Source organism: Bos taurus, chromosome 7 (assembly GCF_002263795.3).
Source record: "Bos taurus isolate L1 Dominette 01449 registration number 42190680 breed Hereford chromosome 7, ARS-UCD2.0, whole genome shotgun sequence".
Classification (NCBI taxonomy): Eukaryota; Metazoa; Chordata; class Mammalia; order Artiodactyla; family Bovidae; genus Bos; species Bos taurus.
In genome coordinates this window covers 70,849,386-70,875,844 of record NC_037334.1, presented here as the reverse complement: position 1 = coordinate 70,875,844, position 26,459 = coordinate 70,849,386, and the positions used below count along the sequence as shown (strand labels likewise).

At 36.0% G+C, this 26,459-nt stretch overlaps 1 protein-coding gene across 1 annotated transcript; it reads right to left on the bottom strand.

The window, feature by feature from the left end:
• Positions 1-4,594: 4,594 nt before the first annotated feature.
• Positions 4,595-24,616, bottom strand: UBLCP1 (ubiquitin like domain containing CTD phosphatase 1). The gene is given in 11 exon segments (NM_001045994.1): positions 4,595-5,676; positions 7,497-7,624; positions 12,015-12,131; positions 14,960-15,058; positions 15,620-15,657; positions 17,951-18,049; positions 19,047-19,162; positions 19,245-19,330; positions 19,923-20,014; positions 20,798-20,995; positions 24,573-24,616. Coding segments are annotated over 10 exon segments (957 nt in total). The 5' UTR covers positions 20,952-20,995; positions 24,573-24,616; the 3' UTR covers positions 4,595-5,648.
• Between the last annotated feature and the right edge of the window lie 1,843 nt (positions 24,617-26,459).

The following is a 26,459-nucleotide window of genomic DNA, read 5'->3' as shown; positions in this document are numbered from 1 at the left end:
ATGGATCACGTCTAATATCACCTCCATCACTGGAGACCTGGCTCCTGGCACAGGGCCTAGCACAGAAGACAGGCTCAATAGGTAGTTGGCAAGTGATGCAATGAAAGAGTGAAAAAATGCCAATTTTCCTTTGGTCACTTTGAAAATTTTCACCTGGGTAACATCAGTAGCCTCCTGATACTATCCTTTTATCCTTTTCCCCCTTTATAATCTGTTCTCCACACAAGAACCAAGATGATCTTTTAAACAACAAATCAGGTTCTAAAATTAGATCATAGTGATGGTTGCACAACTCTATAAATATGCTAGAAAACATTGAATTGCACATTGAATTCAAATGGGTGGATCTTAAAGAGTATGTAAATTATATCTCAATAAGGTTGTTTAAAAATTGTCATTCCCTTGCCATATGACTCAGGCAACTCAAATCAGGGCTGGGTAACAACCTAGAAGGGTGGGGTGGGGAGGGAAGTGGGAGGAAGGTTCAAATGGGAGGGGACATGGGTAAGCCTATGGCTGATTCATGTTGATGTTTGGTAGAAATGAACACAATACTGTGAAGCAATCACCCTTCAATTAAAAATACATGAATTTTTAAAAATTGTCATTCCCTTAAAATCTTTCACTTATTCCCATTTCACTAAGAATTGTCACTGGGAATTCACCAGGTTACTTATAGTAGACCTACACAATCCAACCTATCCCATGGGCTCTGCCTCCCTCTCCATCCTCAGCTCTCCTCAGCCACCGCTTGCCTCCCACCAGTCCCTGAATCTGCCCACCTAATTCCTGCCTTAAGGTCTCTCACTTGCTCTTAGCTTTGCCCACAATACTCTTCTTCGCAGTATTCTGAGTAATGCCTCTTATTCAGGTGATCCCACATTAGCCCCTGCTACTGTCAGTCACTACTCTACAACCCCACCACCCCACACACTTTTTATCACATTACTATATTTTTATAGCACTTCTTATTCTTTGAAAAAAAAAAAAAAAGGTTTGAAATTGTTTTCCTTACTGGAATATAAAGTCTTTGGGAGTAGAGAATCTTGTTGTTTACCTTTGAAGAACACATCGGAAACACACAATAGGTACTAACAAATCCATGCTAAATGTTGATTTCCTGGTCCCTCCACAGTTTATTCTGCCAAAACTAACATGTACCCTAGTATCCTTGTGTAAGAAAAAAAAATGTTTAAAAAAATTCAGTGCTTTGGAATGATATCCTATTTTTTACAGGCATGGCAAAATTAGCAAGCTTCTATCTGGGAACAGCTGGGTTCAGTGAAAAGATTAAAATAATGTTAATATTCCTCTATACAAGACATATTATAACACTGTGAAAGTTTCAAACATATCCAGCAGATCATCCATTCACACCATTATTAAGTGGCATTTGCAGACTAAAAGCATTTGGATATCTACAAAAACATCTGGATCATAAGAAGAGTTTCCGCATTCTACTTTCATTGATTATTTAGAACTTTCAGAAAGCCAAGGTAATATTGTAAAAAATAAACCTGAGAAAAGTTTTCCTTTTAATACTATATTCCTGTTAATTATAATTTCAAGAATAAGATAGTTCAGTCACAGCCACATGTCTGAACTACTTTTAATAATATCTGATTCACACAAGCCTTTGCTACTTCAAAGTACTTACACATTGTCTCATTTGACCTTTGCAACAGCCTATGGGGTCACATCATTAAAATTTTTGTGAAGAAGGGAAAGCTCAAGGAATTAGAGACACTTGCCCAAGGTACCAGTAAGGAGGGATTCTTTTCTGACATTTCTCTTGCCCTTTCTTCTTAAGGAGAACATAATTTGTTATCCTCACAAATTATGCAACAAAAAGTGATAGCTATCAAAAGTACTCCAGGATATCAAGAACTGGGAACAGTAAATAACACTGCTATGAATATTGGGCTGCATGTACCTTTTCAAAGCAATCTCAGTGTCCATCAACAGATGAATGGATAAAGACTATGCAATGAATAATGAATATACAATGGAATACTACTCTGTGACTAAAAAAGGAAATTTTGCCATTTGCAACAAAATGGATGGGCTTGGAGAGCACTATGCTAAGTGAAATATGCCAAACAGAAACAATACTTTATGATACCACTTATATGTGTAATCTAAAAAATACAACAAACTAATGAATAAAACAAAAACAAAAAACAAAAATTCAGATTCACAGATATAAAGAAGTAGTAGTTAAAGCAGAGAGAAAGAAGGGGTGGGAGGCAACATAAGTGCAGGGGAGACAAAGGTACAAACAATTAGGTATAAAATAAGCTCTTATACAAGGGTATATTGTACAACATGCGGAAGACAGCCAATATTTTATAACTATAAATGGAGTATAACCCTTAAAAATTGTCACTTTATTATATACCTATAACTCATAAAATACTGTACAGCAACTATACTGCAATTTTAAAAAATCTCAAAGGCATTATAATGAGTAAAGAAAAAAAAAAGACCTGTGAACAGAATTGAGAGAATTGCATTCAATCAAAAATTGTTACTTTAATAACCTATGCATTCATCAGTTTGGTCTTTAGCATCACAGATTAGACACATATACAATCTAATTTGTGTTTCTTGTGGCTATATTGACTTATACAGTATCTCTGGTTTTGGTATTTTTAAAGACTGTTTTCCCAGTTTATACAAACTCTAAGTTCAACTTTTCAAAAGGAAATCTGTGTTTTAATAAGTAACACTGTGTATCAGGAAATATCCTTAAACCAGCATTTAAGAAGTGCTTGCTTACATCCAGTTTTGGGAATTCCCTCTTGGTCCAGTGGTTAGGACTCCATGATGTTACTGCCAAGGGTGTGAATTCAATTCCTGGTTGGGGAACTTACACCCCACAGGCCATGTGGCACGGCCAAAACTCAGAAAAATAAGAAACATCCAGAGTTTTAAAAAATCACTAGAGTGGGAGGTTTTAAAGATCTTATGTTCTACATGGAATCTCATTGACCTTAAGTAATTGACACCCTTTTGTAAACCTACAGGATGCCTGATACTGATTTCTTTTCCAATTCTTAAAATGCATTAGTTTCTCAGTCTTTGATAAATCTATCCAACTAATTATCAAGGATTTCCCCTTAAGTGCTATATACTTAGCATTCCCACAAGACCCACACAGCTTTTTCCAAAGTTAATCCTAAAAACTAATATATCCTTACATAAATACCTAAGCATTTAATCTCTAGAGACACCACTTGGGCTGCTATTCCAGCTAAAAACATTAATAAATTTTGATGTACCAATACTTTAGGGGAAATTAACAATCTGTCCCTATGAGAGAGTTCTGTTGATTATTTGGGATAAAAAAAAACCTCAACCAGTTTATTTACTTTTTACGTTTTACTACTATTCTTGGCAATTGTCATCTAAAAACCAAGCAACACCCTAAATGATCTGCCTTTCCCATGTTGTTTTGCATAGTCTTCTTCTTTCCCAGTCCCGTACAGCTTCACCTCCTCCCCACAAGACAACCATCTTCCTTTCTATGAATGAAAAACAAGATGCGGTTCCTTAGTATTTTGACTTGCTTATCTATTGTCTTTATACAACTAACTCCTACAGATAACATTAACCCAATAACTTGATTTTCATAAAGGACCTGAGGGGCTACCAGGTCTCAAACAGCCCTATAAACCAAATATTTAATGATGTTCTGCAGTTTTTAGATTAAATATACTTTGTTAGGCACTAATGTCTGAAAGTTTGGAATATCTGCATATATAAAACTAACTTTCTATTTCACTAGAATATGCATCTGAATTAAGCCATCTCTTGGTTCTGTTGTGTACACCACATACACAGATATATATAGATACATCTGTTCAATAAACCATGAGATGCTGAAGACAAACTAAAATTCTCACACTACGAATGGATAACCACACAAGCACATGTGATTCCAATAAGCTGACAATGACAAGGTTCACTCAGGACTGCTTAATTTAGCATATCCACTAACAAACTTTGGTTTAGGATACCACCTAACGGCAGAAAAAAAATTTTCTTGAATCCTATTCTGCTTTGCTTCCTGAAGCTTGCTAAGTTTTATATTCTAGTTTACACTGATTTAGAAAATGTTTGCTCTTTATCAACGTATATAAACAGTTTGAAGTTTTCAACTTTCTTAAAAAGATCAAGCCCTTTCCATGCCTAACTTAGAATAATAAGCTGCTTTTTACAGTGGGAAAATGTGCCAAAGAAATACTCTAAAAGATTCTATTCTATCTTTAAATATTTAAATTTAGCCTAATTAAAATGCTCTCATTGAATCATTTTAATTAAGGGTTCTCAAATGCTTCTATACTCTATATCTTTCTAATAACAACCCCAAACAGTTTATCTTTCTGAAAACATGGTGCTTATTAGAAATAAGTAAGCTAACTACCTAATTAGTTGCTAAAATCAACTCCAAATGCATGAATAGTGATAAACACTTTTAAAACTATACACATTTAATTTTTTTCAAGAAGTGCCTACCTGAACCTAGTGTTTGTTTCATGATTCAACAAAGAGGCAAAATATCTGGGATAATATAGAGCAGATAACCAATGTCTTAAGAAAAGAAATTTATTATTTACACCACTGAAATAGTCCCCCATAAGAACAATATATACCATGTTTATTTGAAAGAATCAGATTCCTTTCAAATAGAAGAACTCTATAAAGCAATACTGTCAACACAAAACAGTGGTCACATTACATATCTGCAGGCACAAGCATTGCAAATAAATTTTTTTTCATCTTATGGCTAGGTATTTTCACTGAAACACAGTGTCTGCACTTCTACAAGACAGAGCTGGAACAGAACAAAAACTTTTTGTTCATGCTTTTCAGGGCTGAACCAGTGATACATCCCATTTGAAAATGTACTGCTTTTAGGACAATGGTTTGAGGCAGGAGTGCTTCTACTTGGCCACCACAAAGAAACACACTCTAGTTCTGGACTTCCATTCCTCAGTCTTACGTTTACTATTTGTCATACTATGACATATGTGTATCACAGCAGACGTTTTCCAGTTTTACTCAAAGAACACTGACACACATACAGACCCAAATGAAACAGGTCAGAATTTAGAAATGTAAGTAATGGAGTAAGAAGAGAAATTGTGTTTATGACAAAGGAATAAAAAAAAAATCTTGGTGATTTTAAGCAAACCAAATTAAGTTCCTTACTAAAAACATTTCTTTTTTTGGTTTTAAAGAGAAAAACAGTAGTTTCAAGATGGGTTTGGGCTTAGACAACACATTGAGACAAAAACACAAGACATACTTGTTTCCAAAGTCACAAAATAACATTGTTAAGTATACATTTCTGCCACTTCGTGTGTGTGGCGGCGGGGGGGGGCAGTACTCACTACTCTATGCTGGAGAAAATATTTTTTAAGAGTTACAGTATATTCATATGGGGGGAGCTTTTTTCTTTTTTGGCGTATTGCTATGATCTTCAAAAAATATAAAATTAAATTTACAAAAAAACTGGAAGACCAAGTATAAGCAGTTGGTATTTGCTGCAGTGTCCAGCACTATCATAAAGATCTTTAGCATAAAAGCGAGAAGTTGTTCCTGGATAATCAAGTATCTTCAATAACTGCCAGTACAGCTTGTAACTACTGTCCTTGCTTCTTTGAGAGATACCTGCAAGAAATCAAAATAAAGATGTCTAAGCTGTATTACACTGAATTCAAGTTAACAATCTAACACTCCTCCCCAAAGAAAGTTGCTTATTTTAATAACAAACCTTTTCAAGATAAGTAATAACTGTTAATAATCCCTAACATGCATTAGGAGAAGGCAATGGCAACCCACTCCAGCACTCTTGCCTGGAAAATCCCATGGACTGAGGAGCCTGGTAGGCTGCAGTCCATGGGGATGCAAAGAGTCGGGCACGACTGAGCGACTTCACTTTCATGCATTGGAGAAGGAAATGGCAACCCACTCCAGTATTCTTGCCTGGAGAATCCCAGGGACAGAGGAGCCTAGAGGGCTGCCGTCTATGGGGTCGCACAGAGTCAGACATGACTGAAGCAACTTAGCAGCAGCAGCAGCAGCAACATACATTAATTATGTGCCAAGTACTGTTCTAAACACATGCATTAATTTATTTAGTCCTCACAATATTCTATGAGGAGTTTTCAACGAGAATTTATTTCTATTTTACAGTCACAAGAGGTTAAGCAATTTGTCCAAGTTCATACAGCAAGAAAGTGGTGGAGTTCAGATTGAAAACAAGACTCTGGAGGCTGCACACTGTCACTACATACTGTCTTACTTCCAAATGTGAAACCAATGTATTAGCCAATATTATAAATTTCCCCCAAAACTCAAAGTCCATTTAATGATCTTCCTGCATAAAGGTAGTCAGCCAAAGCTGCTAAAGAACTCTGATCAAGAGTGTAAAGATGTTAATTCACTAAACAAACAAATTTTTCTTCATATTATTTTATAGGAGTGTGCAAACAAACTAAAATTTTTACATCTCTATTTCTCCCATTTATGAATTACTATACTCAGAGCTATGGGGGTGGAGAAAGAGTTCTTAAAATCAGGAGATCTAGATAAGTCTTGATGGTAAAACTTGCTCACAATGGTGTCTATTATTCCTATGCCTTAGTTATTACACCATTTATAGGAACTGGGGATAAAAATGACAGTCCTAATATTATGAGACTCTAGTAAGAAGCATATTACAAGTTTATGTAAGTATATAAGTATATCTAAGTAAATAAGTGTACGAGTGATCTGAAAAGCCAAAAGTGTAATTCAGCCAGAGTGTTATATTACATGAAGTTTCTTTTGTTGCTGTATTAGTGAAATCCAATCTTTAAAGATCTACTTTGAAAAGAATACTTGCAGTACATAATCCTGTCCACACCTCCAGAGGTTTATCCTACAAAATCTTGATGTTTACATGAAATCTATGTGTAGATTTGTATTTAAATTTGTGCTCAGAAAAAAAGACTAGAAGACAAGACATCAAGCTAGTATCTTTCATAATCACAACTGTTTGCCTAAAGGAATTAATTTTCTAATTTTTCTGCTACAGAGAGGTTACCTGTAATTTTTAACAAAAAACATTTTAGCATATTTTATTTTATCCTGACATTATTTTACAGTATGAGAACAGGGACTACATTCTCATATGATTCATAAAAGAGTGACCCACTAAATGTTACAAAATAATTAACAGGTAGCATTAAAAACATGCACTAGCCTTTGAGAGCCTCTCTACTAAAGAAGTACCGAAGGTCTTAAGAGATGTGTGTTTATGAACAAGTTAGAGGTTAAGACTAAAGGGAAAAACAGTTCCAGGGGAGATGTCACTAGATTACAAAACAGCTTTAGAATTTACCCATTTTAAATAAAAAATAAGAGTTATGTGTATACCACAGATACCAGATAATTTTTTCATTCATTAACGTACAGATGAAATAAATGATTAAACAAATGACACTTACCTTTCCCAGTATTTGTGATTCAGGTCCAAAAAATCATCTAGTTTTGCTATTTCCTTGAGGTATTGGGTTAATTTTAAAAGTTCTTTGTCTTTATCTCGATTTAGGTGTGCTTTCATAAAAGGTCTTATCTATTAGAAAACAGACATTATCCAATAATTCACATTGCAGTAAGAAAAATAGTACAAACTTGTACATTTAAGTTACAGTCAATGAAATTAATATCACCAAGGATGTCAATACTAAGAATTACTTTTATATTATCTCACTGACAGTCATGGTGTGTTTATAATAGAAGAGCCCTTCCACCTAATTTGTCTTCTATTAGCCTTTCAGTCTGAACTTGACAACACCAGCTATCTTACAGCACTTCAACCCTACATGGCTTCTCTACTTTGCAGAACTACTTAAGACTTTTCCCCCTTCTATCTAGTTGCTTCTTACTAATTAAATAATCTCATCCACGTCACTTCATTCATTAAAAAGGTACACAATACAAGCTTGATTTATAGAAGAGTGAGATAAACTTTTTTAAACCATAAATTTATTATTACAAATAATTTCAAAGACCAAAAACTGATAAAAAACTATCAGACAATAAAATGCAATATTACATATGCATTTAACCCCAGAAGTCCTCCACATAGTTGTTTTGTTATTTAAAAAAAAAAAAAGAGAAAACATTTAAATAAATTTAAAAAATCAACTTTGTATTATAATACTAGAGAATAAAACATCATTATCATATATTAGTATGGAAGAACAAACTAATGATGAAAAATAAATGTCTGATTATTTCACATCAGTATTTTTCTATTAAATTTTTATATAACTAAGATATTATGTATTGGTATAACCTGTTTTCACTCACATTTTATCATAAGTATCTTTCTTTATTATTAAAGTCTCTATTAAAATATTTTTAATTATATGAGTTTTTCCATAAAAAGTGGTCATGGTTTCTGAATTTTTAAGTTCAATATATTTTATTATGATAAAAAGTTCATTTCAAAAGCATCAAAGTCAGGATGATGGACAGGGTTGAAGACTATAATTAGTAAGGAATTTTATATCTTGACTTGAATGGTAGTTACACAAGTTCTCTGTAAAATAATGTTAAACTATACATTTTATGTACTTTTCTTTATGTTAAAGTTCTAATAGAGTTCTACTTTTTAAAACAACCTGCTCATCTATATACCACTCGATAGCATTTCATAAACCTTTAACTAATTTTAGGTGAAATAATGTCTAGGATTTGCTGCAAAATATCAAAGAGAGGAAAACAGTTAAGGTATAGAGCAAACATTCATGAATTAACAAGTTGTTTAAATAGGATGATGCATACATGGGGGTTAATTTATACAATTCCAAGCAGTTCTATGTTTGAACTTTTCCATTATAAAAAAAAAATTGTTTTTAATCAAACATACTCCTATAAGAAGTGAATAAATCATTTTAGTAAAATATTAATATATCCTTATCGTGACTGAGAGAAAATGCACACTGGTCAATTTTACATAGGGACATTTAAAAACATGACATTTGATCATTGTTACATATTGAGAACAATGAGCCCATGGGAGTGTTACCGTGTCAATCAAGAGTAGAGGTTTAACAAGAATTTTTATATACTGTGTCATGGGAAAAACACAATAGCAGCTTGAAACCAACAGAAGAAAATACTCCCATGCAGGTTCTACTTGCATCAAAACAGCTTAGGGCCAAGGACCTCCACAGCTGTGAGTCAGCGGGTGGCTGACTGGCACCAGTAAGAGCTGTCAGAATCTGCACAGATGCAAGCTCTTGTAGGAGATCCTACTTCCCAACAGGCAGTGCTGCTTCACAGCAGCAGCAGTGACTGCTGGAGATCAAGAAGAGTCTCCGCAGGGGCTTGCGTAAGCTCTGCAGCTAGGTATAAACAGGCATGATATCAGAATGTGGTGACATGAGTTTTTGCACAATCCTGGGCAATACTGTAATATTTTAAAGTATTTCCTCATTAACTAAAGGTTGTAAAAGAAACATACTAACTTCTAAACTATTAACATACAATGTACCAAAGTGATTTCCAGTGTAAAAGCAGGAAAAGATTTAGACTGAAAGAGAAAGTACAGATTCAGTGCCTAATAAATAAGACTTTCAACCCAAGGCCCTGCTAAGCTACTTTTACTTTCTAAACAATTGAATTGGTCTTAAGCACTATTAACAAAACTAAAATAACCCAAAGATTCTAGATCTAAAAGTTAAACCAGTTAAGTGGAAAAAATTGACTTCAACTGTTTCAGTATAATCACTGTTCCATTCTCAAGAATAATCTAAGTGATCAACATATATTATCCCTACTGCTGCATAACCAAAAAAACATTTTTAGGAACTTAAGAATATTTAGATGATCTACATTCTCTTATATTTCCACTTCCTTATATAGATAATAAAAGTGAAGTTCAGAGTAACTACTGTTTATGCATGACCGAAACTCAACTTCCTTAAGTTCAGTACTATATTTATAACTGACAAAGCCTCCTATGTTATATTTCAAACCTTAAGATTAACAAACTTTTATTATAAGAAGTTAACTACTTCAAAAATAAGCAGTCTTTAAAATCTCTGTGAAATCTTTGAGATTTCTACCAGAAGTATTATGAAACAGTGCTAACAAACACATAGTTTAAGAGTATTTCTCAATTTCAAAACCACTTCTATGTCAATGTGGGCAGAACATTAATTACTACTTTCTTAGAAGGAGTTTTCAAAAGGAGACATGAGAGAGATTACCTACAGAATGCTTAAAAATACCTCTCCTGAATTAGAATTTTTGGAGGTGGAAACTAATATATTTTTAGGAACTCCTTCAGTGATTCTACTGAGTACTCTGGTTAAAAAAAAAAAAAAAATCTTGCTCTAAAGTACTAGAAATTTGTATCATCATCTTGCTGTATCCAGAGATGAGGAGGGCCCAAATGTTGGCTGGGAAAATGTTTCTTCTAAAAACACACATGAAAGTAATTTTTTTTTTTTAATTTAAGCTCTTCTCAAAAGTCATTCCCTGTCTTACTTACATGCAGAATCTAAGAAAAAACAAAAACAAAACACACACACAAAACCAAGCTCATACCTAACAGAGAACAGAAAGAACAGATTGGTGGTTGCCAGAAATGGGTAGGTGGGAGAAACGAAGAAAGTCAAAAGGTACAAACCTCTAGGTATAAAATAAGTCATCGGGATATAAGGTAGAGCATAATAACTATAGTTAGTAATACCGTATTGCATACTTGAAAGCTGCTAAGAGAGTAGATCTTAATGTTCTCATCACAAGAAAAAAAATAACTCTGTATGGTGACAGAAGTGTGGTGATCATTTCACAATTTATACAAATATCAAATCATAAATTATATTGTACACCTGAAACTAATATTATACCTCAACCAAAAAAAAATTTTAATCATTCCCTGAATACCAGGATTTTACCTCCTTTCCAGTACAGATACCATTGGTTTCATACAAGATTCAGCTTAGACCAACTGAATCTTTGCTCAAGACTGAAGAATGTACTTTTGTGTCTTACACCTGGTAAACCACACAGGGGAAAAGCACTTCTCCTAAAGCCTCAAACAGAAATCATTTTTTTTAAAGGGGAACATAACCACCAATCTATCCCTAGTACTTCTCTTCCAAGTCAAGAGTTTTTATATTTGTGACAATTCACTGCCTAGATTAATAAAAATTCCCTCAACTATCCTTCTTGTACACCGAAGACCGCATCAATAGTCTGCAAGGATAGCTTTAAAAATGTATCTGCTTCAAGTTTTTCTCTTGTCTTTTAAAGTCATCAAGAATTCAGCTTGTGGAAAAATTTAGGACTGAGATTAAAAATATCTTAGTGTCAGGATTTACACTTCAAATGGAGATTTCATTTGCATTAGTACCATAATATCAAGCTCTCTTTTCCATTTTCATATTGTACTGACACATTGGCAGTCACAGGTACCAAAAACTTTAAGTTTCAATTTCTCTCTCACCAATTTTACACTGCTCACACGGTAAAGAAACTGCCTGCAATGAGGGAGACCTGGTTTGATCCCTGGGTTGGAAAGATCCCCTGGAGGAGGGCATGGCAACCCACTCCAGTATTCTTGTCTGGAGAATCATCATGGACAGAGGAGCCTGGCAGGTTACAGTCCATGGGATCACGTAGAGTAAGACATGACTTAAAGACTTAACAACAACAACAATCCTTAATCCAACAATGTCTGATGCTTTCACTTTTGATGCTGAAAGTCAATGTCAGTAAGCTCATGTTGTTCCTCAGAGCTTAGTGAAAATAAAACATCTACATGAGTTGGTTAACTAAGGAGATACCATGCGAAAGAGAAAATGTTCAATTTTATACGAATTTTTCTAAACATGTAAGTTTTTCTTGCCAACACATTACCTGAAAAAATTTATGAAATTCAATAGTGCTAAAGTTCTACTACATATACCAGCATATATGAGAATAGCAAGTAAATTATGTCTTACCTTTAGTCCATTCTGTGGGTTCATTAGAAAATTTCTTCCTATGTCATCAAACATGATGGTGTTTTTCTTGCTGTAAAACTCCGAAAACTTTCCCCATATAACACCAAGAGGCTTTACCTTAGAATAAAAACTTAGATTTAACTTAAATTTCATTAATAGTTCATCCTTTCTTAGAAGCAAAAATACTGCAAAATGCCTATAGAACTATGCCAGTGTTCCTTTACCACAAGACAGTGATGGCTCTGTGAACAGACCAGAACTGAGAGGCAACACACTTTAAGAGACAATGTATCTCCCAATGTTAACTTCTGAAAGGTCTGCTCATGTCTAATGGAACTAAGCCCATTATAACACTTTCAATAATTTTAACACAAAGATTTGGGATCAAAATAAGAGTATTTAATTTAAAAAGTAAGAATCTAGTAATTATTTAGAGTCTGCTGAGCAGTCTTATGTCCCCAGAACCTGAGGTTTCACTTGGGTTCTGTTTTCAAAACTAGCAAACCTTAACAACAATGTATCTGGCTCTTTTACTACAATATTTAAATATTTTGTAAAGCAAAAATTGACTTTCTCTTTAGTTCAGTAGTACAGGTGCACAATTTCTAGAGCATTTGACTGCTTAACTTCAAAAATACCATAATTTGTAAATTCTTTCTTGTATTTCTGAATTCTTAAAATGAGCCTTCAAAAAGATAATTCCTCAGATATTCATATCTGTTGATACTTGCATAAATTCTCTGTAAAACCACATGAGAAGTAACAGTGATTGCCTATACGAAGGACAGTTAAGTGGCTGGAAGGTTCAGGACGGAGGAAGACTTTTCACTACATACTTTATTTGTGAATCACGTGAACTTTTTTTATACATTCAAAAATTTTTTTAATACACTAACTTTTAGAAGTTAAAAGTTTTTTCTTTTAGAAGAAAAAGTACTTTTTGCTGAATGCAGGAGTCTCATTTGTGATACGAGATTACATGCTATTAACTATATGAAATTAAATGGTAGTAATAAATGGTGATAAGAGTTGTCATTTTAAAATGTTTTCTTTTTTTCCTTCTATAGTTTATTTTAATATGGAGAAAGTCTCTTTTCCTATCTTAGCGTTCTTGCTACTACAAAAAATGTTATTGAAATATTTTAATGTCACTAAAATTTTATTTGCTGTATGTGTTTGCACTATCTGTTTACTACTGAAACAAACCCCCCAAATACTTGAAGACAAATATATTGGAACTGAAACAACAAACCAGATTTTTGGTTTTCCTAGCCAACATAAAGTCTTAAGAGATAAGACAAGAGCTCTATGACAGCCAGGGTTAGCAATCCTACATCCTCCTAAATAGAGCTGTCATTTTGTAATTAGGTCAAGCACTATATGTTCCCCAAAACATGCACTACTTTGTTCTCAATTAGAGAAGTAACATTGCTGACTGTAGGGAAAAAAATTGTGAAAACACAAAAAAGGACAAAGGAAAAATTTTAAATATCTATAATCCAGTTAGTACCAAAGATTACAACTAGATATTCCAGTATATTTACCTCCAGTCTTTCTGATAAACAGCGGCAGCCTCAAAGAGTTCACAGATCTTTTGTTAAGCTAAGGGAAACCCTGAACCAAACAAAGGTTAAAAAACTATTTTCTAACAGTTTGCAAATACTGCTAAAATACTTCGTTCACTTTAATAATGTATCATGAAAAAATTTTAAAGCACTAAATACTACATCAAATAGTTAGCCGCATTCCATTAAATGGGTGAACAAAAATTTATACAATCAACTGTCTACCATGGTGGGGATTTGTTTATTGAGGATTTCTTTTTATTCCTTTTTCATTATTAGAAACATTCCTATGTTTAACATTTGCCACACTTCTTTTCCCCGTTTAGATTTAGTAAATGTACCACTTCAGCAGATAATAAATTACATTTTCTCCTGATGTAGATTTAATTTCCTTTACTGAAAAATCCCCATGCATATAATTTGACTTATGATGGACAATTTTAATACTGTCTCTTCTAAATTTTCCTAGTTTGCTAAGTTCTCCGCAATTCCTATTAGTCTGTGTGTTTCCAAAAGGCATGGAACTAGGTGTTCTCATCTCTTTATTCCCAACAGTGCCCATTGCAGGGCTTTGCAGATACTAGAAGTTCATAGTATGACTAGTTACTTCATGAGTAAACAAAGTGAAGAAACTTAATCTTTTTAAGCACAAATCTTTTTTGACGGTTCTTCTTATTTTCTTTAGGCCTTCACATATGTCACCCCAAAGACATGCATCATGATGTATCTGCTTTTATTTATCAGTTTCATATAGGCCAAGACAAGTATGTTCTGGTCTGTTTCTACTATCTTCCCTGAAGATATCCAGTATTTTTTCTCATCTACTCTGTCTCCTCTACACTGTTGAAGGCAATGGCAAGCCACTCCAGTACTCTTGCCTAGAAAATCTCATGGACGGAGGAGCCTGGTAGGCTGCAGTCCACGGGGTCGCTACAAGTTGGACACGACTGAACGACTTCACTTTCATGCATTGGAGAAGGAAATGGCAACCCACTCCAGTGTTCTTGCCTGGAGAATCCCAGGGATGGCGGAACCTGGTGGGCTGCCGCCTATGGGGTCTCACAGAGTTGGACACGACTGAAGCGACTTAGCAGCAGCAGTAGCAGCAGCATTCTGTCTTTAGCAACACTGTGCTGCTATCATCATAGGACAATTAACCATGACTTTTCCTGACAGCCCTTCCTTAAGCTTCTTAATTTTGTCACTAAAATTCAAATCTATTTTAACTTGAAATACAGCTTCCTCCGTCAAAACTCAACTGATACTTTATTATCCAGTCGGATTTCTAAACTCTTTGTGTAGTTTATTCCATCAATACAAATGCAAATAATATATCAGAAAACAAGCAAGTCTTTAAATAAAAGAAAAATGACTTCTTACATCTATTAATCCTCTCCTCGGAGTATGCACTGTTATCATAGCAGCACTGTCCAACATGAAGGTAATCTTGTAATTTGCATTTGTACTCACTCCCAGCTCCTATAAATATAAATGTTCACATGGTTAAAATATAATAATGTAGACAATCCCAGGCTTTATGAATAGCCCAGCATAATTTCCCATTATACCATCTTTCTATCCCCCTGGCTACCACATCTTGATCAACAACTGGCAAGCATTTTAGTTTCACTAAGCAGATTGAGTAAATGGTAGTCCAAACAACTCTAGTCTATTTAGCTTCCAAATGAGGGGCCCTTTTCAATATACTACCAGAAACAGGTTACTTCCTAATTCACTATTTTAGAAAAGCATCACTCCTTTAAGCATCACATATCAGACAAAAGAAGGAAAATAAAGTGTTAGCATAAAATGAGGGAAAGAGGAACAGGAGCTTTGCTGTACTTTATCTTGAAAAAGACATAGGTAGGTAATCAAAGCAAATCACCACTAAGCAGACTTGAAAAACACCTCTAACTCCTGATATTGGCATTTGTTTTGGTACTAAATGTCCTCCAATCACAATGAAATTAATTCAGAATTTTCTAAAAAGACAAATGCAGTTTCAAAATGTTCTTAAATGGATTGTTTTCTAACACTTACTTTCATTTTAGCTTCAATCCACTTCATATTTGTTGCAGCTAAAACATGAGGAATGATAACACAATATATATGAAAAGTTTGAACTTAATTAAAAAAAATCTTTCTTCTGTATAAATTAGTTTCTAAGCAATACTAAAAGTTCAAATATACCACAAATAATCCCTAGCATAATTTATGGTTAATTTTCTTTTAATTATTTATAAAAACAAACTTATTTTACTGTGTCTTCAAGACAACAATTTTTAACTTTTCTCTAAAAGATACCAGTCACCAATGCTCAAAGGAACTCTGAACCTAGGAAATTCATAAATCAAGCCCTAATCACCCTTTTAAAAACAGCCCTGCTACTATTCTCCATCAGTTCTAAACTTGAATTTAGGGTGCCTGGATCTCCATTTTTTTCTATGTTCCCCCTGCCAGGTAACACACAGGTGGCGGGGGCGGGGGTTGTGTGGGCGGGGGCGTGTGTATGTATGTATGTCAATATAAGCAGATGAATATGTATGTATGTCAATATAAGCTAATGAAAATTACAATTTTTCCAGGTCTGGCAAACTTAGTGATCACTGAGTCGAGCAGCTTTTAACAAGTCTGAGACAACTAAATTCCTAAACTGCATCTATGTTATGTACCTGCTCACTGTCAGTTACCAACCTCTTTGAGATCACTGACATTAAAATTCAACCTTCAGCTTCATGTGCATTACTCATCTCAAGTTACTGGACTTAAACTACATAGGTATTACAGAGTAAAATATTTCAAAAGGGAAAAAGGAGTTCAATTATTTAAAGTGACATGCATGTATGTTATTTTTTAAGCGCAATTGAGGTACCTAAGTTCTTGGAATAAAAATCTTTAGCACACATAAAAGAACCGAAATCACCTTACACGCAAAATTGGTCAGCTGAACTAAAATTTTAGAGAATGATGTGTCTACAATGACAACAAATCATGTGATAGGGAAAAATAACTTTTTAATTCAGTATATATTTTGAATCTGTAATTCCCAGATGAAAAACAGATTCTCAGCTAATAAAAAGGATTTCTTAACTATTAAGCAATTATTACATGTCAGACACATTACTAGTTGCTATATCAATATTTTATTCTTATAACTATCCTGAAATATAGGTTTCCTTATCTTCATTTCTCAGATGAAGAAGCTAAGGCTCAGAGTGATTAACTGACCTGCCCAGTATCAGGAAGGTCAGAGCCAGAATTAAAACCTTAGTCTACTTAGCTATAAAATGAGATGCCCTTTTCAATGTACTACTATGAAATTTATAAAAATAACCTATTTTAAATATATGATTGTAAAAAGTTCTCAAAATCCCTAAGTCTACTCTAATAACATTTAGAGGATAAACGTTTTTCTCAAATGTCATCTCAGAAGTCAGAATTGCTGAACACAAAACTGTTTTTTAGGAAGCTTTCTCCTCTGTATCTTAAAAATCAGAAAATTATATGTTTAAGTATATATTTAGTTATAACAGATATGCACTCATGTTAGTACTAAACTATTGAAATACTCTGATTAATAAGAGAAAATACAAAGGAAATTTACAGACTGCAGAAGTATGTAGCCTCTATAATCAGTAACCTAATACAGTTAAATGTACCATCTTTAGCTGATGGGAGTTTATTAATTCACAATTAGGATAGCTCTTTTCTGCTTATGACATTGCCAAGAGAAAACTTAAAATGTTTATGGGAAGGTAAGATGTAAATCAATACACCACTCCCCTTTCCTTTTCAGAAAATCATGCCACAAAAAAAATAATGTCACCTCAACTGAACAGTGTGCTCAGTAATGCAGTAAATTTACTTTTCTGGAGCAAACTCACTCTTGTCATAGACCTACAAGTTCCTGGGATGGCAGACCACAACTTGAGTCACACTGCTTTAACCCACTTATTAATTTTCCCTAAGTAAATTCACATTGCCTTTATTTCTGAACTATATCACTGTAAATTTTTTTTAATACATATGTTTCTCTAATGTTCTGAGACTAGAATAATGAAGAAAGGAGAAAGCAACAGTATACTAAAACATCAAAGATTCTATAGGAAATATCAGAAAGAAAAGATCCTTATCAAAGTGGGGTCTTGTAAAAACAGGCCATTTTATTTCACACTATAAACTACTCTCATCCTATATTTAAGTATTTCAGTGGTATGGGCAAATACATGTATACGTTCACACTGTGATGAAAGTATCAAACATGCTTCATCAGAAATTTGCAAAATAAAATTTAAGTCACATTTTATAAAGCAAAGTAATATAAGCAACAACCTTATTTTCATGAAAATCTAAACAAGAAATACAGCTTACACCAAATAACAATGTCATAATCCTCATATGCAGATGTTAGGAATTCATGAAGATATGGCCGCATTAATTCTACCCCAGTCTCTGCACAAGACCTATGGTCTAAAAGAAAATCAGTTAGAAATGATGATTAGTTTATTATCATGGACAAGTATCTAACATCAATTAAACTTCTGAAATATAACAGAAACACTCAAAATACTAACTACTTCGGACTAACTTCTATCAGCTGACAGAGGGACATCTTCAAAGCACACGATTCACTATTCTTGCTCCAACTTTAACTGATCAATTCTGTTCAATTTGCAAAGAGTCAATACCCAGAATTCAGGCTTATATAATAAACAGTACGTTTTCTTCTAATCTCTAAAACATAGATCTTATTTTAGGATATGAAAAACAAACTAGGGCCAGATATACTCACTTTTTAGCCATTCACCTTCCAAATATAATCATATTTCACCAAAATGACAGATTCAATTAATTTACTAATCAAATTTTAAAATAAATGTACACTAACTTATGACATGTACTTAAAGGTTAGGATTAGAGGTAAATATGATCATTTTAATGTCAGGAGTTAACTAATTATTTCTGGCAATATTAAAGGATGAAATGAATATCTTTTTTTGTTGACATGAAGTATCAAATGTCAAATTCTTAAATTCAAGAATCTGTTTTGAACATAACAGAAATCCAGAAATAAACTATCAAAAATGATTTTTAAATAATCCTCATAAAATGTTAATAAATAGGTAACGGCTTTATTAAAGTATCACGTATTCACAAACTAGAAAATCACCAGACCAAAAAATACATATATTTAACTCACAATGAATACAAAATGATTGAAATGTTGAATATATCATTAAGTAAACATGAAAAGGATATACATATAAATATCCAGGAAATTAACACATTAAAAAAAGATCTCTGGATCTTGGGATTACATATGACTTCTTTTTTTTGCTTACAATAAATGATTTACTTTTAAAATAAAAAGAAATGCTTTCAAGTAATTCGTAGTGCAAGGAAAACACAAAAGGGGAAAATGCTGTTACGGGTAACAGACGATGAAGCACCGTTTCAGCTGACTTACCAAATAATGTATAATCAACATCTAGTACCAAAAGTTTTTTCCCTTCCCTGGGAGGATTCAAAATTTCCACTTTGTACTCTTTTACTCTGCGGGAAATTTTCAGTAGGTTTTCCTCCCTAATGAAAAATAAAATCAGACGAAAAGATTCACTTTTTCTTGTATTACAACCAATTCCCTTTGATGATGAAAAGCACTCACCTATTTTCTACTTCAACTACTTCATCTTCAATATCAAAGTCGTTAACAACGTCATCATTGTCAGGAGGTGGACCTAAGACATCTTCCTATTAAGACGAAAAACAGTATTGCTTTACCATATTATCTTTAACATAACAAATATATGCATAGCATAAAAAATTAAGAGATACAAATTGAGTCCAAAAGTCTTGCAAGCACGCGCTATGGGAAAACGTCCACATTTTACGTATGTTCACTGGGCAGATTTACCACGTTAAATTTGACCATTATCACTACTACTATACTAAAAGCTGCCTGTGTACACGGACAAGTTCCCCAGTGTTTGCTTTCTGCTGAGTTAATACCACATTCACTGTGCAGTTTTTACTTTCTATTGACTATTAAACTGACAATTTTACCACAATTAAAACTATGATGTAACAGTGTGATATAAATCATAATATCTTCAGCCTCGGTGGCTCAGTGGTAAAGAATCCACCTGTAATGAAGGAAACGTGGGTTTGATCCCTGGGTCGGGAAGATCCCCTGGAGGAGGAACTGGCAACCCACTCCGGTATTCTTGCCAGAAAAATCCCATGGACAGAGGAGTCTGGAGGGTCGCAAAGAGTCGGACATGACTGAGCGACTAAGCACGCACGCATCTTCAATGGGACAAATGTAACAAAAGTAAACATTTACCAAGCTCTCCTCACGAGTTCCCATCATCATGATTTTAGTATTTGGTTTCAGTTTGAGAGCTCCAAGCTTAACATCATTTTCTGCAGGTTTGCCTACAATACAAGCAAATGACTGTTTTCTCACTAAAGTTCAGGTGCTGGTTTCACTATCCCATTATACAAAACCCTAACATTAAAAGATTCCACAGCAGGTTCTTTTCCCTTAAATTAATAAACGATTACTGCTGAATTAGCAGTTTCTAACACACTATGAAGAGCAATTAATACAAGGTTGGGTTTTTTTCCCCCAACTCCGTCTTAGAGGAACATCTTTAATTCAACTAACTAAATAAACTCATGTTTTATTCTTATTCTGTTGTTCAAGATGAAAATAACTGTTTTCCGGAAAGTCCTGAAAATTGACTGCCTGGGATAACTGTAGATTTACTGCTACTCAGAACTCACTCTTCAATGATAAAACAAACAAAAACACCTTAAAAGTGCCTTTTAACTGAATATGAACATTGCTGATAATTTCTAAATCATTATTACTTTCAAAAGAGAAAAGGTTATTTGGAGAGAGTAAAAGGCCCAAGCTGTAATGAAAAGACTGTACTAGAAGACAGATATTACAAATTACACTCTTTACCTGGGACTTCCATGTCCAAGGTTTAACAAGCATACATCAACCGTCAGAGGAAATCAACAGTAATCTTAATAGTGGTGTTATTTCCAAGTATCCTTAAATACTCTTATTGTATCACTAAAATAGTTTAAGGGATATCCCTATCAAAGAAACCTCCAGGGGGAAAGACTTATTAAGGTGAACTGGTAATAGCTAATGTAAAGATTTATAAATATATCAATGCAATAAATTTGAAGAAGGAAGAAAATTACCTTTAACTTTGAGCCCAAGTAACTTCTGGCGTTCTGGTAGCACTCCTGTAAGGGTCTTCAGAAACTGTTTGAGATCCAGCACAGTATCATCTTCCGAAAGTGTGGTCACTGAATATTCCTGTCCACCCCATTTTACAATGATAGGAAGAGCCATCTTTGAAACATATGATAAGGCAGTTTTCCTTCTGAAAAAGATACCTAGAAAGAAAACCATATACATGTTGAAACAGACGTATCAAAGATATCATGGTCATACAGCAGAAACTAACACAACGTTGCAAAGCAACTATATTCAACAAAAATTTTTAAAAAGATGTATCAAAGCTCTAAGTCTTATAAACTGCATCCTTTGAGTCCTATTTTACAACTTGATGGTACAGAAACAGGATTTTCTACTTATAGAAATGTTATCAGAACACCAAAAGTTATTAGGAGTCAAAGTTAAAATTCCTCCATGCTCCCAACTTTTAGCTTAGTTACAACCCTCTAATATTCTATCAGATTATTCCTGTTTGGAAAGCTGCAATCATGAACTACATATCAGGTTTGTGCTACAGGCAAATTCCTCCATGATGGACCATCCATGTTCATTTACCATTTGCAAGGTAGGACAGTGAGTTGTTAAGAGCACAAACTGTTGAGTCAGATTACCTGAGTTTGGAGTTCAGGAATCCCACTTATTAGCTATTTAACCTTAGAAAGTTAATTGACTCTTAGTGCCTAGGTTTCCTCATCAGTAAAATAGGGATGATAATACTACCTACTTCTCAAGGTTCATGAGGAGTAAGTTAATTTTTGTAAGTCACATACTACCTGGCACATAGGTAGCACTATGCAAGTAAGTATTGGTTAAATAGTTTCAAAAATTAGAACTGCAGTGTTTTAGGCACAGCATTAAACAAATGGTAAATGGCCATTATTTATTTCAGATTTAATAAACAGGGCTTCCCTAATAGCTCATTTGGTAAAGAATCCGCCTGCAATGCAGGAGATCCCAGTTCAATTCCTGGGTCAGGAAGATCCACTAGAGAAGGCATAGGCTAGCCACTCCAGTATTCTTGGGCTTCCCTTGTGGCTCAGCTGGTAAAGAAACCGCCTGCAATGCGGGAGACCTGGATTCGATCCCTGGGTTGGGAAGATCCCCTGGAGAAAGGAAAGACTACCCACTCCAGTATTCTGGCCTAGAGAATTCCATAGATTGTATAGTCAGACACAACTGAGCGATTTTCACTTTCACTTTTTCACAGGGGATGAGATGGTTGGATGGCATCACTGACTCGATGCATATGAGTTTGAGCAAGCTCCGGGAGTTGGTGATGGACAGGGAAGCCTTGCGTGCTGCAGTTCATGGGGGTCACAGAGTCGGATACAACTGAGTGATTGAACTGAACTGAATACACAGAACAGTTTTTACACAATCTCATTTAACAAGGTTGTTTGGTAAGAACTGTCTCTCTTTCACTGTGAAGGAAACAGAGAGTTTAGAAGTGAAGTGAAAGTCGCTCAGTTGTGTCCGACTCTTTGTGACCCCATGGACTATACAGTCCATGGAATTCTCTAGGAGTTCAGAGAGGTTATGTAATTGGCTCATGCACAAACAGCTGATAAATGAACAGGTCTTCTGACTAAATCTCAAGTTTCTTCCCCTTGTGTCTCTCTTGAATTGAACTTAAGGTACCAAAGATCAGTAAATACAAAACCCACAGGCACAGATAAAGTACACAAAGATTATACAGCAGCTGCCACTCATCAATGATAGCAGGTAGGTCTTCCCCGCCATAAAGCTTTCTACCAGTTTTCATGTTTGTTCCCCCAGCAGGTCAGAGAACTAGATCTTTTTCATCTCAAAGTAGTGGTATTTCCAAATGCTGTCATAATATATTATGACTGCACTCTTCAAGTATTACAACCAACAAGAAAGAAGGCAAATTCTGAATCTTAACATGCAAATGTAATTTGGAAACTCAAGATGTCTTCAGCATGCCCATTGAAAAGAGCACCATAAATTCACTTACATTCATTCTATGTTTATAACCTGCTCTACAAGAAGGTATGCTACTTTAGAGCAATGTATTCTATTTGGCAAGAACGTGCTCTAACAAATGCTATACTCCTCAAAAAAAAAGCCAAATAGGCCTTTTGTGTCAAACTGAAATACCATTTAAATATTATTTTTCTGTGAGAAGTGGAAATAAAAATGAAAACTTACAAGAGCTAGGAATGCAAACAGTGCTAATACAGCACGTTGTATTGGGCAGAACAAAACATTTGAAGCGAGATCACCTCAACTCTAGGTGGGTGCAGACAAATCATTGTGCCTCTAGATGAGTGTTCTCAAAGTGTGGTCCCCAGACCATTCAACAGCACTGACCCCACTTGGTAACTTGTTAGAAATGTAACTGGGCCTGGAAAGAAGAGACCTAGCACTTCGTGTTTTAACAATCCCTGTTGCCACCTCCCCCCCATCTTTGAGGCATCTTAAAGTTAGAGAGGCTCTTCAATTTTCTCAGCCTTAAAAAAGAAAATGTGCCAGATGGCATGGGCTCTGCGTGCTTAGTAAAGCAGTATACAAATGTTACATATCACCTATGCCACAAGTGGATTTCCAAACTGACAACTGCTCTAAAGGACTAGGCACAATAAAACAAATACCATAAAAAAGTTTAATGCAAAAGCCCTTAAAACTGTTTTTCAAAGTTATACTGAACTTTACTCCTTGAATATTTAGATTATTCACAAGAATGGAGCAATGCAATGCAAATGCACGAGTCATTTTCTGTTTTCACATTTGGCCTTTCCCTACACAATTCTAATGTTTTGTGTCATTCCAGATCTTATCAGATTTATAAAGTGAAAAACGATTTTGGGGGTAGGTATGGCGATCCAACCAAAATAAGTTAGCAAGGAACATACCTTTATGGTGGTGAAACTACGGTCAAGAACGGCTGTCTGGATGAATTCTTCCAACCTAACATACAGTGGTGACTTGTCTAGTCAAGGTAGTAATGTTTACCATGACAATAGCGTTAAGCCCTGCAATAACAGCTGTGACAGCACTTATAAGCAATACAAATGGTGGTGAAAATAGAAAAATTATAATATGCTCGACAATTTTATTGAATAATCTCATTTAATCTTCACAATCCTAAAGTGACAACTACTGTCTTCACTATACAGGCTAGAAATTTGAAAAAGAAAAACAAGCTGCTCCAGACCACACAACTAAAAAGTAGCAAAGGCGGTCAATTTGAAAGGACCTTCAGCCTAAGTTAACACCTTAGGAATTGAGGGGAATTAACTTTTCAACCTGCCTACTATTGAAGAACTGCCAACTCGTTCTCTGGACAGCACGGCTGCAGCAACTGCGAGCGAGTGCAGAGAAGCAGCAGCTAGGGGACAGCACAGCAGACAGGCAGAGACCCCCAAAACCCAGAAGGGCTGAGATACGTTCAACAGGGAGGGGGAAGAAATGGACAAACCCCAGACGAGAGAGGAATGAGACGGGAGGACGCAAAAACCCACAGAGGGGCGGAAAGCCCTCCACCCAGGCGAGGAGGCTGGATGCGAGGGTGGCGGCCCCTGTGATGAGCGGGCCGAGGCCGAAGGCCTGGGCCGCGCACGGACCAGGGTAGCCGCGGGCGGGACGCCCTAATGCAGCCCCAGCCGGCCTGCCAGGCCACAGTGAAGGTCGCGCACCGAGGACAGCAAAGCTGCGGTCCTCCAGCCCAACGGTGTTTCCGCGGGTAGTGGGCAGGGATGCCCAGCGTCCCCTCACCTGGAGCACAGCTGAACCGACAACAGCGGATGCAGGAACCGACCGCAGAGGAACCCACGGCGACCGGAAGTGAGAGACGGGGACCGGAACCGGCTAACGAACCGGAAGTTAGAGTTTGAAACGGAAGCGCGCCAGAGACGGGACAATCTCTTCCTTTGTTTCTCTTCGTGTGGTCATACTACGTAGTCGCCGCCAAGAACTGCCTCACCGCGACGAGGGAAGCAGGCCTTTCGGAGACTGTGACCGGTGTACACACACCTGCGACGCCTAGCTGGCTGTGGGCGCGCGCCAGTTCTGCGCATGCGTCCCGCTGGCGGGCTCTTGGGCGGGAGCCGCGGGAGTATGACGTCTGTGGTATTATTTCGACAAAGTCGAAGCTGGTTCGGAGGCAGTGCACTGAGGCTTACTCAGGTGAACGGAGATCCTCGTGGGAGACGGGCCTAGGACTCGTGTGGCTTTGTCATGTTCCGAATGAGGCCTAAAAGGTGATGTTTGAGGACTGAGGACTTGAGAACTCGACCTGTCACCAGGGGCCACTAACACTAGTAATTTCAGGAGTTAAGAATTCTACCCGTTTTACCCAATCTCAGAACTGGATCGTCAAGAAAGGGGCAAGCCCAAGTCTCAGAGAATCATGCAAGCTGATCTCGTTATAAGAGCTGCCATCGAGATTACTGTAGTCTTGTATTGAATTATGTCTACCTGCCCATTGCCACCTCCATTACCACTTCCCTCATAATGCTAAGAAAGCCAATTACAAACCCTAACAAAAGAATTACAGACTTTAATGAAAATATGGAGCACCCGCTATCTGGTACAGCGAATTCCCAACGTGCATCCCTTTATGTTAAGCAGGAAAATAATAATAAGTGCCCACTAGATTGTTGTCCGGAGAAGGCAATGGCACCCCACTCCAGTACTCTTGCCTGGAAAATCCCATGGATGGAGGAGCCTGGTGGGCTACAGTCCATGGGGTCGCTGAGAGTCGGACACGACTGAGCGACTTCACTTTCACTTTTCACTTTTATGCATTGGAGAAGGAAATGGAAACCCACTCCAGTGTTCTTGCCTTGAGAATCCCAGGGACAGGGGAGCCTGGTGGGCTGCCGTCTATGGGGTCGCACAGAGTCGGAAACGACTGAAGCGACTTGGCAGCAGCAGCAGATTGTTGTCTGTGGCGGCAAATGTATTAGGCTTTGAAAAGCAAGGGAAAAGGTGAAAATAATATTGGCCTCTACGTATGCACTAGTCGGGGCTTCCCTTGTGGCTCAGCTGATAAAAGAATCTGCCCGCAATGCGGGAGACCTGGGTTGGGAAGATTGCCCTGGAGAAGGAAAAGGTTACTCACTCCAGTATTCTGGCCTGGAGAATCCCATGGACTCTACAGTCGCAAAGAGTCGGACAGGACTGAGCGACTTTCACTCACATGCACTAGTCGAATTACTTGTATTTTTCTTTCTTCTTGATAGCATGTAACTGATCCATGTTTCCCTTTTGGCTGTTGGAAAGGGAGCAAAGAGCCAGGTTTTGTGTCTTAACAGTTTTTAATTAAGACACAAGAACTCTGTTTTCCTCCCCCTTTTTGGTAATTCTTATTGCACTAGTAATGATATCTGCTCATTTTTCTTAATGAAGCGTATTTGCAAAAAGTATTCCCTCTAATTTTAAAAAAATAAGAAAGGGAAAACCCAAAATTAATGGAATTTGTACAAAAGTCACATATTAGCAATCTAGCTAAAGAGATGGTCAAAATACGAAGAACTAGGCAATGAATTACCTTTCACCCCAAGGTTTTTTGCTTTATTCAGGTTCTAAACAGCTTCTTAGGCTATGGTTTTTCCATTAGTTATGTATGGATGTGGGAGTTGGACTGTAAAGAAAGCTGAG